The sequence below is a fragment of the Corvus cornix genome, chromosome 4, assembly GCF_000738735.6.
Source record: "Corvus cornix cornix isolate S_Up_H32 chromosome 4, ASM73873v5, whole genome shotgun sequence".
Taxonomy (NCBI): domain Eukaryota; kingdom Metazoa; phylum Chordata; class Aves; order Passeriformes; family Corvidae; genus Corvus; species Corvus cornix.
In genome coordinates, this window is record NC_046334.1 from 10,594,809 (window position 1) to 10,607,632 (window position 12,824).

The 12,824-nt window shown below is 48.3% G+C and overlaps 1 protein-coding gene across 2 annotated transcripts in view; it reads right to left on the bottom strand.

Moving 5' to 3' along the window:
* Positions 1 to 10,281: 10,281 nt before the first annotated feature.
* MAML3 (mastermind like transcriptional coactivator 3) overlaps positions 10,282 to 12,824 on the bottom strand; it is a 269,830-nt gene continuing 267,287 nt past the window's right edge. Inside the window, exons 5-6 of one of the 2 annotated variants that reach the window (XM_039550808.1) lie at positions 11,361 to 11,460; positions 10,282 to 10,370 (exon numbers count right to left, since the gene is read on the bottom strand). In XM_039550808.1, the coding sequence (XP_039406742.1) occupies positions 10,361 to 10,370; positions 11,361 to 11,460 (110 nt within the window). In that variant the 3' untranslated portion in view covers positions 10,282 to 10,360. Of the gene's footprint in view, positions 10,371 to 10,670; positions 11,277 to 11,360; positions 11,461 to 12,824 lie in introns of those variants that run through there. The other variant, XM_039550807.1, reaches the window with a different exon arrangement.

Below are 12,824 nucleotides of genomic sequence, written 5' to 3' on the forward strand. Positions count from 1 at the left end.
CGAATTTGTAGGTATAACAAAGAAAACTTATCTAAATCCTTTTCTTTTGCCAATTGAGATTGCGCCAATTTTTCTCCCACGGCGTTCCAAAAGGGATCGCTTAAAACCGAACTGTGGGAGCACTGAGGGAAGTGCTGGAACAGCCACCGCACAAACCGTTTTAAACACCCTTTAGAAAAACGTTTCCCCCCCCCCTCCAGGAGTCCCGCAACTTGGAAAAATACCCCCTTTTGTGCTGTGGACAATTTTGCGCCCATAATCCACAGCACGATGTCTGGAGCTTTAAAAATAAACCAACCCTTGGACACTAGCTCCCACCAGAAACCGGAGGCGACCGGACCACACTCGCCCCGGGGCTGCGCAGCCCACCCGGGGCTCCTACGAGCCGCGCACCGTGCGAAGCCGTTCACCACGCGCTGCGCGCCGACCGGGCGGGCACCACCGGGTCCCGCGCGCCCGCCGCGCCCGCTCTGCCGCCGACACTGCGGCTCACGTGGGTCTGCCTGCACGCGGGAACTGCCTCGATAGGCTTTACGGTAAGTTCCCCCCCCGGGGAAATACTTACCTGCTGGTGTCCAGGCAAGCTCCAGGCGTCCCGATTTCCACCGAGGACGACTCTGCTGGTGCTGGTGGAGCTACCGTCCTCCTCCCCAGGAGCGCAGCTCACTAAAACGGAGCCTGCTACAACTGGGGTAGCTTGGCGTCCCAAGGACACACTTGGAAGTCCAATCAGTCCCTTCCGTGGGGTCCGGTGGAAGCAGGGGCCCCGCGATGGGCGCCAAGCTGCCTCTGCGTCCTTTTTGGAGCAGTTCCCACTTTGCCCGGTCAGCTCTGGACGCAGCAGGCTGGGGGGACCAGCCTCCAGAATCCGGGAGACCAGAGGTCTGGCTCGTGGGTCCTTCCACAGGACCGTGGCAATAGAGGCAGGTGGTGGAAGAAGGAGGCAGGCTCAATTGTGGATGAAATCCGGAAGGTTTATTGTGTCTCCGAACAGGGGACCTCGCCCCCCGGGGGTGTCCAGCAATGAACAACCCTGAACGCGCCTGCCAGGGGTTTTATGGGGGGGTGGCGACAGGGGAGGGATGACAACGGCATCGAATCAGGGAAGGAAAAGGATGGGTCTGCGGGATGAGGGACACACAAGGGAACCTATCTTGGGAAAGGAAGGGAGGGATCCTCCCCCCAAGACCAATCACTCGACGCCCCTGCCAGAACTTTCTGGAAGCTTGGGAGGGGTGCCGGAGAGATTGGCAGGGGTCTGGGAGGAGACAAATAGAGAAAGCAGGGTTATGAACATGAAACCAGGAGGGTATAAACTGGGATGGTACAGTAACACGAAACCCAAAGGGGAGACGCGGACTGAACCAAACAAAACACACTCCCACAAAGTGGAGCTGACTTTTTACTCTTCCCTCAGGGAGGTCAAAAAGCTAACTTCACGACAGCTTCCTTCCATGTCCTCGGATAAAAGCTGCTATAGAAATGCAAAGCAGGTTATTAACAACATAAATAGGATTCTCTTCCCAAAACAAACACTCCCCCTTAGCACAAACTGCCATAACAATACAAAATGACAGAGCTGGGTCAAGCCACAGTGCTCCAACCCACTATCCTGTTTGTGGGATAATCACCAGACTGGGGGGGATTAGGATTCCTGTCAGTTCCTGAGATGTCCTTTTGAAGGAATGCTTTTGGATATTTTTGGACAGTCCTATATCCACCCCTATCTGTAAACCCATATGAAGAGCCTCCTTCAGTGACTGTGTAAGAATACATCCATCTCTTTTGAATGATTCTTTTCCAAGATAACTTCCACATTATGGGTAGCTGTAAAAATTCCCAAAGCAATATAACTAGAAAACATAACTAGAGTGGTTAACTATGTGCAATCCTCATTTTTTAGTTTTTTAACTGTTTTTCCCTCCATATTAATATTTTCTTTCTTAGAATTAGCTTCCTTTCTGGGTGTGTTGTATGTTTTTGCCTGCTACAAGTACTTCCATGGTTACATCAGTCTGTGAAAGGAAGGTAAGAAGTTACCAACTGGATACAGGTTAACAGCTCCAGGCTGCGCTCTGAAGCTGGGCTGAGAGCCACGGACTGGCAGTGAAAAGTGATTATAATTGAATGCAACATGTGTAAAGTGTCAGCAATGGGTCTGGAAACCCTCAGAGAAGAGGGCTGGGTGTTACAGCATAAGCCTAGGTTAGGATGTGCATGTGCTGCAGGCCAGGAGAAAGAAGAGTTTTGATGCTCACGTTATGGGCACCTGCTTTGTACTGGGTGTAATTTACAGCTACACTCAGAGAGATCTGGAAACAGAAGCAGTTTTGCATCTCAGGACTGCTGTAGGATGGGAGGCTGTCAGCGATTGAATCACTGACTCAGACCAGCAGGGAATCTGAATCGTTTATTCAAAGGAAGGAGCTGGTTTTATACACTTTTCTAAGGCACAGTATTTCCTTATATGGCGTGACCTTTCCCATGTTGCCACATCAGCAACACATTTTCTCAATGTCCTTCTATGGGGTGATCACTCGCTGTTCATCCATCTGTCAGCTCCCGGCGGGCTCCTCTCTGTAGGGCTCTGCCGTGTGACACCTCCTCCCCCCAGGGTCCGGCGGAGACAAGCCTCTCTGTGCCGCCATGTGCTCCTTTGTGCTGCCATGTGCCTCTGCAGGCAGGTTTTACAGCTCACAAACAATTCTACCTTATAATTCCTCATAGGAGGCTGCTCATGCAAGACTTGCACCACGTCTGCCTGTCTGCTATCTGCATTTCCCCTCTGTCACATTAAGACCTTTTCTCTAACCACACAAGTTTCACTAAAGGAAGCAAGCAAATCTGGCTTTGTAGGCTGATGAACCTTTACCAATCAGGTAAGAGAACAGGTCTCCAGATAAGTATACATTAATGAATGTTGAGTTCACAGCATCTCCTGATATGAATTCTGCTTCGACAAACATTGGTGGTTGTCCTGGGTTGCAGTGTATTCTATTACCATCCCCATGAGCTGTTGAAATCAGGTGGGGCAGTGTTTCCTTGCCTCCTCCCCCCAGACTATCTTCCTGTTAATTGCCCATCATTGTCCTGCTGCATGACTCAGAGATAACTCCCTCCGGACTATCTTCTGTTAATGAGCCTAATCAACACTTGGCCTCATGACTCATTACCCCATTGTGAGATGCTCCACCCAGAGGGAGGAACCAAGCATCCCATCGTGGATATAATCTGAGACTCTGAACACCAGAGACAACCTTTCCACTGGATTTCCAGAGGACAGGAGCTACACAGCCACTACTGGACCTTCTGAGGAAGAGCAGACCCTTTTTCTACAGGATCACCACTTCAGAGGACTGCAGCCACCATTCTACCAGACTGCTACCACCACCCTGCCTAATAGGGACTCAGGTTGTATCCTGACTCTGTCAGTTTGAACCAGGGTTTTCTTTTAGTTTTTTTCCCCCTTTCTTTAATTTCCCGATTAAATTGTTATTCTGACTTGGTACCTCCCACTGGTTTGTTTTCAAACTAGTAAAGCAGTATACACTGTTGGAGAGGATGAAAGTTTGGTAAGAAAGTTTCCCAGCTATGTAGGCTTGGCAGCAAGATGTGTGAATGTAGAAACTTAGCATGAGGTAGAAATGGAAGCAAGTTTTGATATAGAGTAAAAGATGTTTTGCTGAAACGCTGACCCCTGAATAACTGAGAAGGCAAAGGTTGGAGATGAGTTGGAAGGAGATTTTTAGGAATAGGACAAAGGTATGTGACTCCAAACGAGCACCTGTTTTTCACCAAGTAAATGAGTCTCAAGAAGGGCATAAGGGAATAGAAAACATGTTTTTATCAAAAAGAGCTATCGCAGGCAAACAAGAAATGTCGATGTAGCAAGAAGAAGAAGAGAGGTCTGAGAATTCTCCATGGTAAGCTTAAATTGTAACTTACTTACTCTCGTGATTGGATAATAATGACTATAAGATGGTAATGATAGTAGTTATGATAGGCTATAGGCAAATGTAAAGGTATTGTGTATGGTGCTTATTGGTTGTTATGTATTAAGATACTCTGCAAAGAAAAGTATATAATGCTTTGTAATTTGAACAGAAAGTGGCTTCAGGTATGCCTACAGCTGGAGCTGGCAGCTGTAGGGCTGGCTCTGGACACCCACTCCCTGAAATGCTGTAACTTCGCCTATGCAAGAAAGAGCTTTCAAGAGAGCCGCCTGAAGTCCAGACATCCTTCGTGAAACTTTCTCCTATAACCCTCCACTATAAACACTGAAATACATGGTTTGTTTCTTTTCACTGAAGGCACTGCACTGTCTTCTGTGTCCAGATCTAAGGCTCTCTTCCACCACCCATTATCAGTCATAAGAAGAAAATAGCACAATATATGCTTGTCATAAAATTAAAAACTTGCAATGTCTTCTAGAGGAAGATACGAAACAATCAGACTATTTTGTAGTGAACAATCCTGCAGCAGCAGGAAGACTGTCCTACAGGGCTATTTTCCATGGCTTGTGTACTGATGTTCCCGTTCTCCTTCACTACAGCTCCACCAATCCTTTACCCTCTTTGGAAGAGCTGCTGCTGGAGAGAAGGGAGAGGCTGTTTTCCAGAGCAAATATATGGAGATACTTTTATATCTCCCAGTAGGAGATGCAGTAATTCAAATAGTGCTATGAACACCAGCTAGAAGACTTGCAACTGCTAAGGAAGTTTAGGGAGCAGAAACGTAAATAAACAAACAAGCAGAGCATAATGGACTTTTCTTTAATCAACAAATGAAAAAGTCCTTTGTTCAAGAAATCTTTCCCATGCTTTACTTAAACCAATAGATTCAGCCTCTCAAGGAAATTGTAGAAGAGTGGCTGGCTTCATTATTAGACAGAGCATCACACTTTGATGAGACTGATTTTAAACCAAACAGAAGGTGTTGAGAGCCAGCCTGGCAGCCCTGGGAAATGGTTTTCCTCCAAGGCCTGCTAGTTATAAAGACAAACCCGATCTGCATCCTCAAAGAAGGGCTAAGCGAAAGACTCTTTTCATGCTCTCTTGAAACTGAGAAAATACTTCACTATTTTCATCTAGACATGGCATGCCCTGAAAGGCTATTTATATCAAGTCTTTAGGCACCAGTGAGATTCTCAGGCTCTTCCTTTCTGGTCCAGAAATCCATCTCCAAGTCAAAGTGATGACTGGTAGCAGATCTCCCAGTTCAGCAGAGGGTACCTGCCCAATAGATATGGATGTAAGAGACATGCACACCTCTCCGTCAGTTCCTTAAGGCTTCTTTCCCACACTCCTACACCTGGAGTTGCAATCAGGTGCTCAAGATTTTCTGTGGCTTTACCTACTGGTCTTCATGTCACAGGATGAGGTAGCCTCATCCTGGAGCAAGTTCTTAACTTCCACATGAAAATTTAGAAACACTGGGGGAAAGTTTTCCCTTAGAGAGGGTACTTGGAATCTCTTGTCTCTAGCAAAAGTCATGCATGTGAATGGTTTATTACTAAAACACTCCAAGGCAGTGTTCCAGCCATGTCCTTTCTGATTCCATAGACTTCAACTGTTTTGGACCAGCAGTTTCACTGTAACATACCGTTGGGGCCTTCCCCCCTGCCATGTCGTCCTGGGACAGGGGCCTGGGGGGGAGACATGGGGTTTCCCTGGCCCCTGGTCAGCCTCGTTCCCCATTGGTTGTTTTGTGTTCCCCTGCGCGGGCAAGGACCCTCGGGTCCCGTGATTGCCACAGCTCCTCAGCAGAGCTCCGATCATGCAGCTGGAGAAATAAACATCTCTCTGAAACATCTATCAAGAATCAGTCCATATATATTTATTTTCCACGGGCCTTGTTGTTTGATACGTGTGTTACAGTATCTGCACTGTAACAACATACCATGGACAGCTCATAACAGCTCATAACTTCCTGCATTCCACTTCGAGGTTTTATTTGAGTGTGATAATTCTGATTTGCTTGATAACCCTGGGTGAAGCTGGGACTGTCAGCAGCTTTCTGGATGAATACTTGGACTTCAGCATAATGGAGAAAGTCCATAAATTGCTCTGAAGACTGGTTTTTTTTTAAATAAATGAATGACATGGATGCTTTGCCTGAACCCCAAAAAAGATGGTAAGCTATATGTGAATAAAACATTAGGGCTCTTTCCTAACAGCTCATTGCAATGTAAAATGCATGTTTTTCCTGAGCTGTTTACACTTGCTCCTTTCCCTACACTCTAGGAAAAGTCAGTGAGACAGAATGTCATGTCACATCTACATTTGCTCTCTCAAATGTTCTCTTTCCCTCTGTGGTATTGCAACCCCACAAACAAATCACATAAAAACAAACCCATTAATTCACTAAGTAATTTAGTTGCAACTGGCACTGCAAGCATCAGCCCATCTTACCCATTGCCCTTCAGTTTTGCCAATGCTTCTGTATCTTCCTGCACTGCTCTTCGTTTCCCCCAGCCGTGCCTTCTGTTTTGTGCAAATGTAAAAACACTTCCATGCAATATGCTGCTGCAAGATCCCCATATTACAGGTATATCCAATGCCACTGCTGTATAAGCATATATGGAAACACTGCTTACTTCAGAAAAATGTTTAAAGCTTCACTTGGCCCCAAGTTTCTGCAAAGGACTTTTGGCTTTTATATTTTGGAATGTGCTTATAGTTCAACACATATAGTTCAAACACTCTTCCTTGTAGAAGTGAGGCCGTCCTGTGGGCATATCCCAGTCCTCACGGGAAGCCTCCTGAAGACAGGCTGTGCCCAAAACACATCACTTGTGGAGACCAGCCCAGACAAAAAGAAGGCACAGATGCTCGTGTAGCAATTGGACCTACTGCACTACCTCCCACCAAGGCACAAGACGGCTGGGGAGTGAGAAAGACTACATAAACATTCCCAGATTCCCAGAGCATGACCACAGCTCTGGCGATCATAAAGTCACAGTGAAAAGTAAACGGACTTTAAAAACAGTTTTCTGCCAGAAGAAGGGAGAAGTCATGGCTTACCACTGTGAGCTCAAAGTATGCCAATGACCAATTTAAACTATGTAGAAGAACAGAGATGCAAGGCCATGCCTGTTCTGGCAGCTCCTGATAATTCAAATTATTTAGGCAATGCTGAATATACTCATGTGAGAGCCAGCAAGAAGAAACTTTCCTTGTCATGCCTCTTGAAGACATGATTTGGCCCAAACCACTGCACATTCATAGTGGCGTTCAGTCAAATTTATATAGTGAACATGCTTATTGTTGTTCCGTAGTACACTGAGGTTGATTACCAGACCACAAGATAACTGAGAGGTGGATCAGGTTCATAATAACCTTTCATATTAAAAAGGTGGACATGTATGGACACATGGTAGTGGGGCTGGACAAGATAATCTTTAAGGTTCCTTCCAACCCAAGCCATCCTGTGATTTTATTAAGTTAGCTCATGATAAAAAGACATAACTTAGTGCCTGCAGGTAGGAAAGGTTGAAATGGCATTGGAAACCATAAGATGAAACAAGTAGAAAGATGCAAGATCTGAGTCCAGCAGTGTCTGCTGAGGGGAAAAGGATAGATCATGATGGTGAACAGGCTGGAGTTGACACAGCTGCAGAAAGGGCAGCTCTCCATCACTTACCTTCACGGAGAAAGTATATCAGGGCCAGATTTAACAACCACAGAAATCCTTAGGAATTCTTCCACTAATTTTCCATCCATGGGCTAAAATATGAAAAATCCACATACGAACCTGCCAGTGATGCCTTCAGTCAGTCAGTGTTGGAGGTTAGGATTTTTCCTATTTTTTCCTTTGTCTCAGGGAATTTTCTCCCATTTGTTGCCTAAGAGATCATAATGACAATAATTAAGAGACAAAAGATGTGTCTGGGAGGAGGAGGAGGGGGAAGGGCGAAGTTTGCTACCATCTCCTAGCCGGGGCACTTTCTCTTGGTAAGTGCAGAGATACCTTGAGATTTTGGCTGGGGGTGAGGGGCTGGGCTCGGCTGTTGTGTTGCTTGGTTTGGTTTAGCAAGCCAAGCAGACTTCCCAGAGAGCACAGCAGGGCTGCTTTGGGGAGGGCAGCTGTTCCGCTCTCCCGTAGCCCTTTCAGGAGGCTCCGCACTCCTGCTCTGGTTAGCTGTCAGCTCTGCAACACAGTGATGGTAAAGGAGGCAGAAGGGTCCCTGCATAGCAACCTCAGAGGAACTTTTATTTTACATGATGACAAGCTAGTTCCCAGAGGCAGAAAGACCATGTGGTCAGAGAGCTTGGGGTCTTATCTGGGGAGGAGGGGGGTGGAGAGAGCACATGAATGAATTATCTCAGGGCACAGGGGTGGTACATGGGCGGAGTTGGGGTACTGGAACCAATAGGGAGAATCCAAGGATGTGGCCAGGACTAGGGGCAGGGGAAGGGGCGATGTGGAAGGCAGACAATTTAATAAGAAAAGCAGTGGGGAAATACAACACTGCACTTGGCCCTCGCTTGGTCTCTTGCTCTCAGGACTGGAGGGAGGACAGTCGTGGTCTTGGTGCTGGGCTGCTGCTGCAGGGAATTCGCTGCCACGGCAGAGTTCTGTCCTTCACTGCTTCTCCTACCTTGGGTGAGCCTTTGCTTGTAAGAGCGGCCATTGTACTGGGACCTTTTCAACACCTGACCTCACTGGGAAGGACCCTCACCATCTGCTTGGCCTCAGGGGAAAATCCGGGACCCCGACCCCCTGCAGAGGGAATGTCTCCTGGTTGCTTGGGGGAGCCCGGCTGCAGCTGCCCAGCCCTGCTGTTTCTGCTGCTGCTTCGGGCATTTTGCTACACTTTAACCTGACATCCCATGTCCCCCCGACCCCCGTGGCTCCTGACACAGCTTTGGTGTTTTCCCTACACTGTGTTTGCCACCCTGGCTGTTCTTGCCTCTGCCATTCCAGCCTGCTGCTCCAAAGTTCCTGCTACAGTCCATTTCATGACCCAGAGGGGCACTGAGACTGGCTGCTTCCTGTGGGTTTGCAAAGGAAAGCCCCTTCTCTCTCTCTCTGTCTCTCCCCTCCCCACCGGCAGAGCTGCCATTGCCATGTGGAGAGAGACGGCCGAAACTCGCGCCACAGCGCCCCCTGCAGGCACGGGGGAATCATCGCAGCCGCCCTGCCCGGCCGGGAGCCACCAGCGCCCCTGCCGGCTGTGAGCGGAACTGCACCCAAGGGGAAAGTGCTTAAAGAGTGGAAAGAGACTGCTTACTTGGCTTTCTGGTACTGTTTGTTGTTGTTACCATTGTTGTTGATTGTTTGCCTTGTTATGCATAGACATACTAGTAAAGAACTGTTATTCTTTTTCCCATATCTGTGCCTGAAAGCCCCGTAATTTAAAAGTTATAATAATTTGGAGGGTAGGGGGTTATATTTTCCATTCCAAGGGAGGTTCCTGCCTTCCTTGGCAGGCACCTGTCTTTCAAACCAAGACACACAGGCAGCAGGAAGCACTGCTGCCAGAACCAAAATCAAGACAAAGCTCCAAACTATGTAACAGACTTGAAATACAGATTAGAGGAGGTCCAAAGGTCACCTACTGGTTCAAATCAGTCTTTCTTTGCCCCTGAAATGATTCCATTCCAAGCTTACCTGTTGTAGTGCTTTGGTGTGTTTCCTCCCCTCCCCTCCCTCCCCTCCCCTCCCTCCCCTCCCCTCCCCTCCCCCCTCCCCTCCCCTCCCTCCCTCCCCTCCCTCCCCTCCCCTCCCTCCCCTCCCCTCCCCTCCAAGAAATTAACAGAGACAATTTCACATGCCAGAAAAGGCAGGTGTGAGAATGCAAAGCATCATCCAGCAACACAAAGCAAGGGGATAAACATAAACAGAACATTTTAGAAGCTCCACCAGCTAATGAGAGGGCAAAAGTCAGCCTGGAGTTAAGGATGCCACCTGTTTACTGCATCACTGCTTTGTCCCCAGTAAGCCAGAGCAGAACGTCTGGGATGGAAAAGTGTTAAAGACTGACTCAACTATAATTAAAAACAAAATACACCTATAACAGATGGATGCTGGCAGTGTCAGTATTTAATATGGCTATGGTGAGAAGCACGTCACTTCCTGGCACATCACTTCCTGCCTGCTGATGGAGGAGTCAGTACCAGGCTACCAGGCTGCACATTCAACATGCAAATGTTCATCTGTTGCAAACGTTCATCTGTCAGTCACGACCAGAAATGATGATGGTCCAGAAATGAGGATGCGGCCTCAAAGCCAGTTGATATCCAGGGGTCTCTTGCTGAAAGCATCTTTTCCCAGTAAAGACTCTTCTGTGCCAGCACATGCTGAGGGGCAACTCCAGCAAGCTGCTCTGATGTGGGCCAGTCTTCTTCTTTGTGCCTCATTACCCACATCTAGAACCGTAAGGAACTGGCTGTTATGATCCAATTTAAACACAGAAGAGCAGAGGAAACTAAGTCTCTGCAAATAAAGCAGATAAAATCTAGAAAGGTTCAAAATATACCCAAAACCATTATTAAAACCAAATGATGTTAGATGTTGTTGCCAAAAAATTGATATATTTTATTTAATAGCAAAAGAGGCAAAGAGAAAGAAAGAGAAAAGAAAGAAAGAAATAGAAAAATAAGTGTGTATTGGGGGTGGGGGGACAGGGAGAGAATGACAGGGGTTAGGTGGAAGCATATCACCCATCCGAGGGTCCCAATGACATCTCGTTGCACCCCTCCATCTGGTCTGCTGGTGGTGAGGGTCCCCCGCTGCTGCGCCATGCCACCCCACGCCATGCCACACCAAAAAGTATAGAATCCAGTGGATTAATATATGTTTTGGGCAGGTGGGAATGCCCACATTGCCTCCCTTGCAGGCGGCCAGTTTGGCACTGTCCCTTGCAACATTGTGGATCTGTTGCTTCATGTTGCAGTGCTCTGGTGCAGGGTCTGGGGACTCCTTGGGCCCCCATGGTCTTTGACGGGCAATGACACTCCCTTCTGCTGTGGATGCACCTTCTCCCAGGGTGAAGGACCCCACAGCTGAGCTGGTCTGCACATTGGAGGATGGGCACTCACTGCCTCTCACCAGAGGCTTCTTCACCACATGCCCAAAGCTTCTTTCCCCCACCCTTTGGTGCGAGGGCCTGTTTGAACATGGCTGGCTGAAGGTGTTAAGCTTGTGCTATTCTTCTCCCCCAGCCTTGAATTGTTACTTTATCTTATCTTCATCAGCGAGCAGTGTAGGGCCTCAGTCAAGACCCCATTCAGGGTGAGGTGGTCTTCTCTGCAGCCTTTGTAATACAGCTTTTGCTACAATAGGCAAAAGTCCTTCATGAAGATGTTTAAGTCATAAACTATAGTATTTCAGTCTGGCATTGAGAAGGGGAATCTCACCTTAGAGGCTGTGTGTGGAGCCAAACCACACCTGACATCCCAAACAGCCAGCTGAGTGAACAGAGATCCAGTGTCTGATCCTCCATGACTCCCTGGTAGGCTGGGAACAGACAGGAAGTAGTGTCAAGCCTTGAAGGCTGCATGGCATTTTTACCTTGGACCATACATGTGCAATATGTCCATGTGCACATTCCAAAAGGCTTCTGACAACACAATTCTCACCCTGTTGTAGCAGTAGGTGATAGGGAATAACTCTAAGCGTGTGTCTTTATCCTTTCCCAGTTTTCCCATTTTCTCCAACTTCTATGTCCAGCTATGCATTTCCCTTCTTCCACCCCACCTCATCTCCATCTTGTCTCCTCCCCTGAAAGCACCTCCCTACTCCCTACTTTCGCTCCCAGCACAGAATAAACACAAAAGGTTGGAGCTGCCACCTCTAACAGGCCAAATTAAGGACCAACTTCCCTGTAGCATCTGCCTGAGCACAGGCCTCTCCTCAGAGCACAGGAAGCTTTGGTGGCCCACCTTGCTGGAGAAAGCAGCAACATGGCAGAAGGTGGTGAAGCATGTCCCATCCAGCAGCTCATTACAGCAGTCTGGGCTCTGCTGCACCGGGACAGCTGCTGGAGCTGCCTGGGATGCAGGGATTCACTTGTTGGGGTGACCCAGCCCACTGCAGGGCTGGGGTAGCGTGCCAATCAATCCCAGCCCATCCCCTGGATCGAGTTCCCCGAAGAGTCAGACTCAGAGGGTGGCTCAGAAGCCTAAGCTGCACCCCCTAGGCGGACCCCGGGTCCAAGCCACCTCCCCCAGTTCGGGAAAATTCTCGGTTACTCGGCCATTCATTGGTTCTGTTATAACTCTGGCCTCTCAGTTTATCCCAGTGGCTCTTGTTGTACATTGTATCCTCTCCCTGGCTTATAACTCATTGGTTGTTTTCCCCTTTCACTGGGGTTTTCAAATTCTCTATAAAACTGAGGACAAGGCTCCAAGGAGCCATTCCATCCCATCTCAGCAATCCCACTTCATCATGATCCCATCGCATTAAACCTGTTGGAAGCCAGACCTGAACAGCCTCTCTCTTCCTTTGTCTCTGAGCTAACGTGAGCCGATCCCATCGGCTCCTGCCATGTTTCCTCTGCCAAGAAGCCAGCTAGCTAGCTCAGCAAGCAGCTCTTTTCCTGATCCCGAAGTCGCTTCTGCGACGGGCAGAAGTAATGCAACTGGACTGTCTCTGACCTGGAGCACGCCAGAGCTCGTGCCTCGAGCACCAAACCCTGCGTTACTCACTGGCTGCTGAACCTGCTGGAGCAAGAGGGGCATCCTGGGATGTGCCATACCCAGCCTGCAACTGCTGAGGTGTAACACCTGTAACTCCACCAGGTGCTGTGATGCAGCCATACAGAAACCCCAGGGCTGATTCAGACCTGCCTGCATACAGCTTCCCTCTCCTCCATGGAAGAT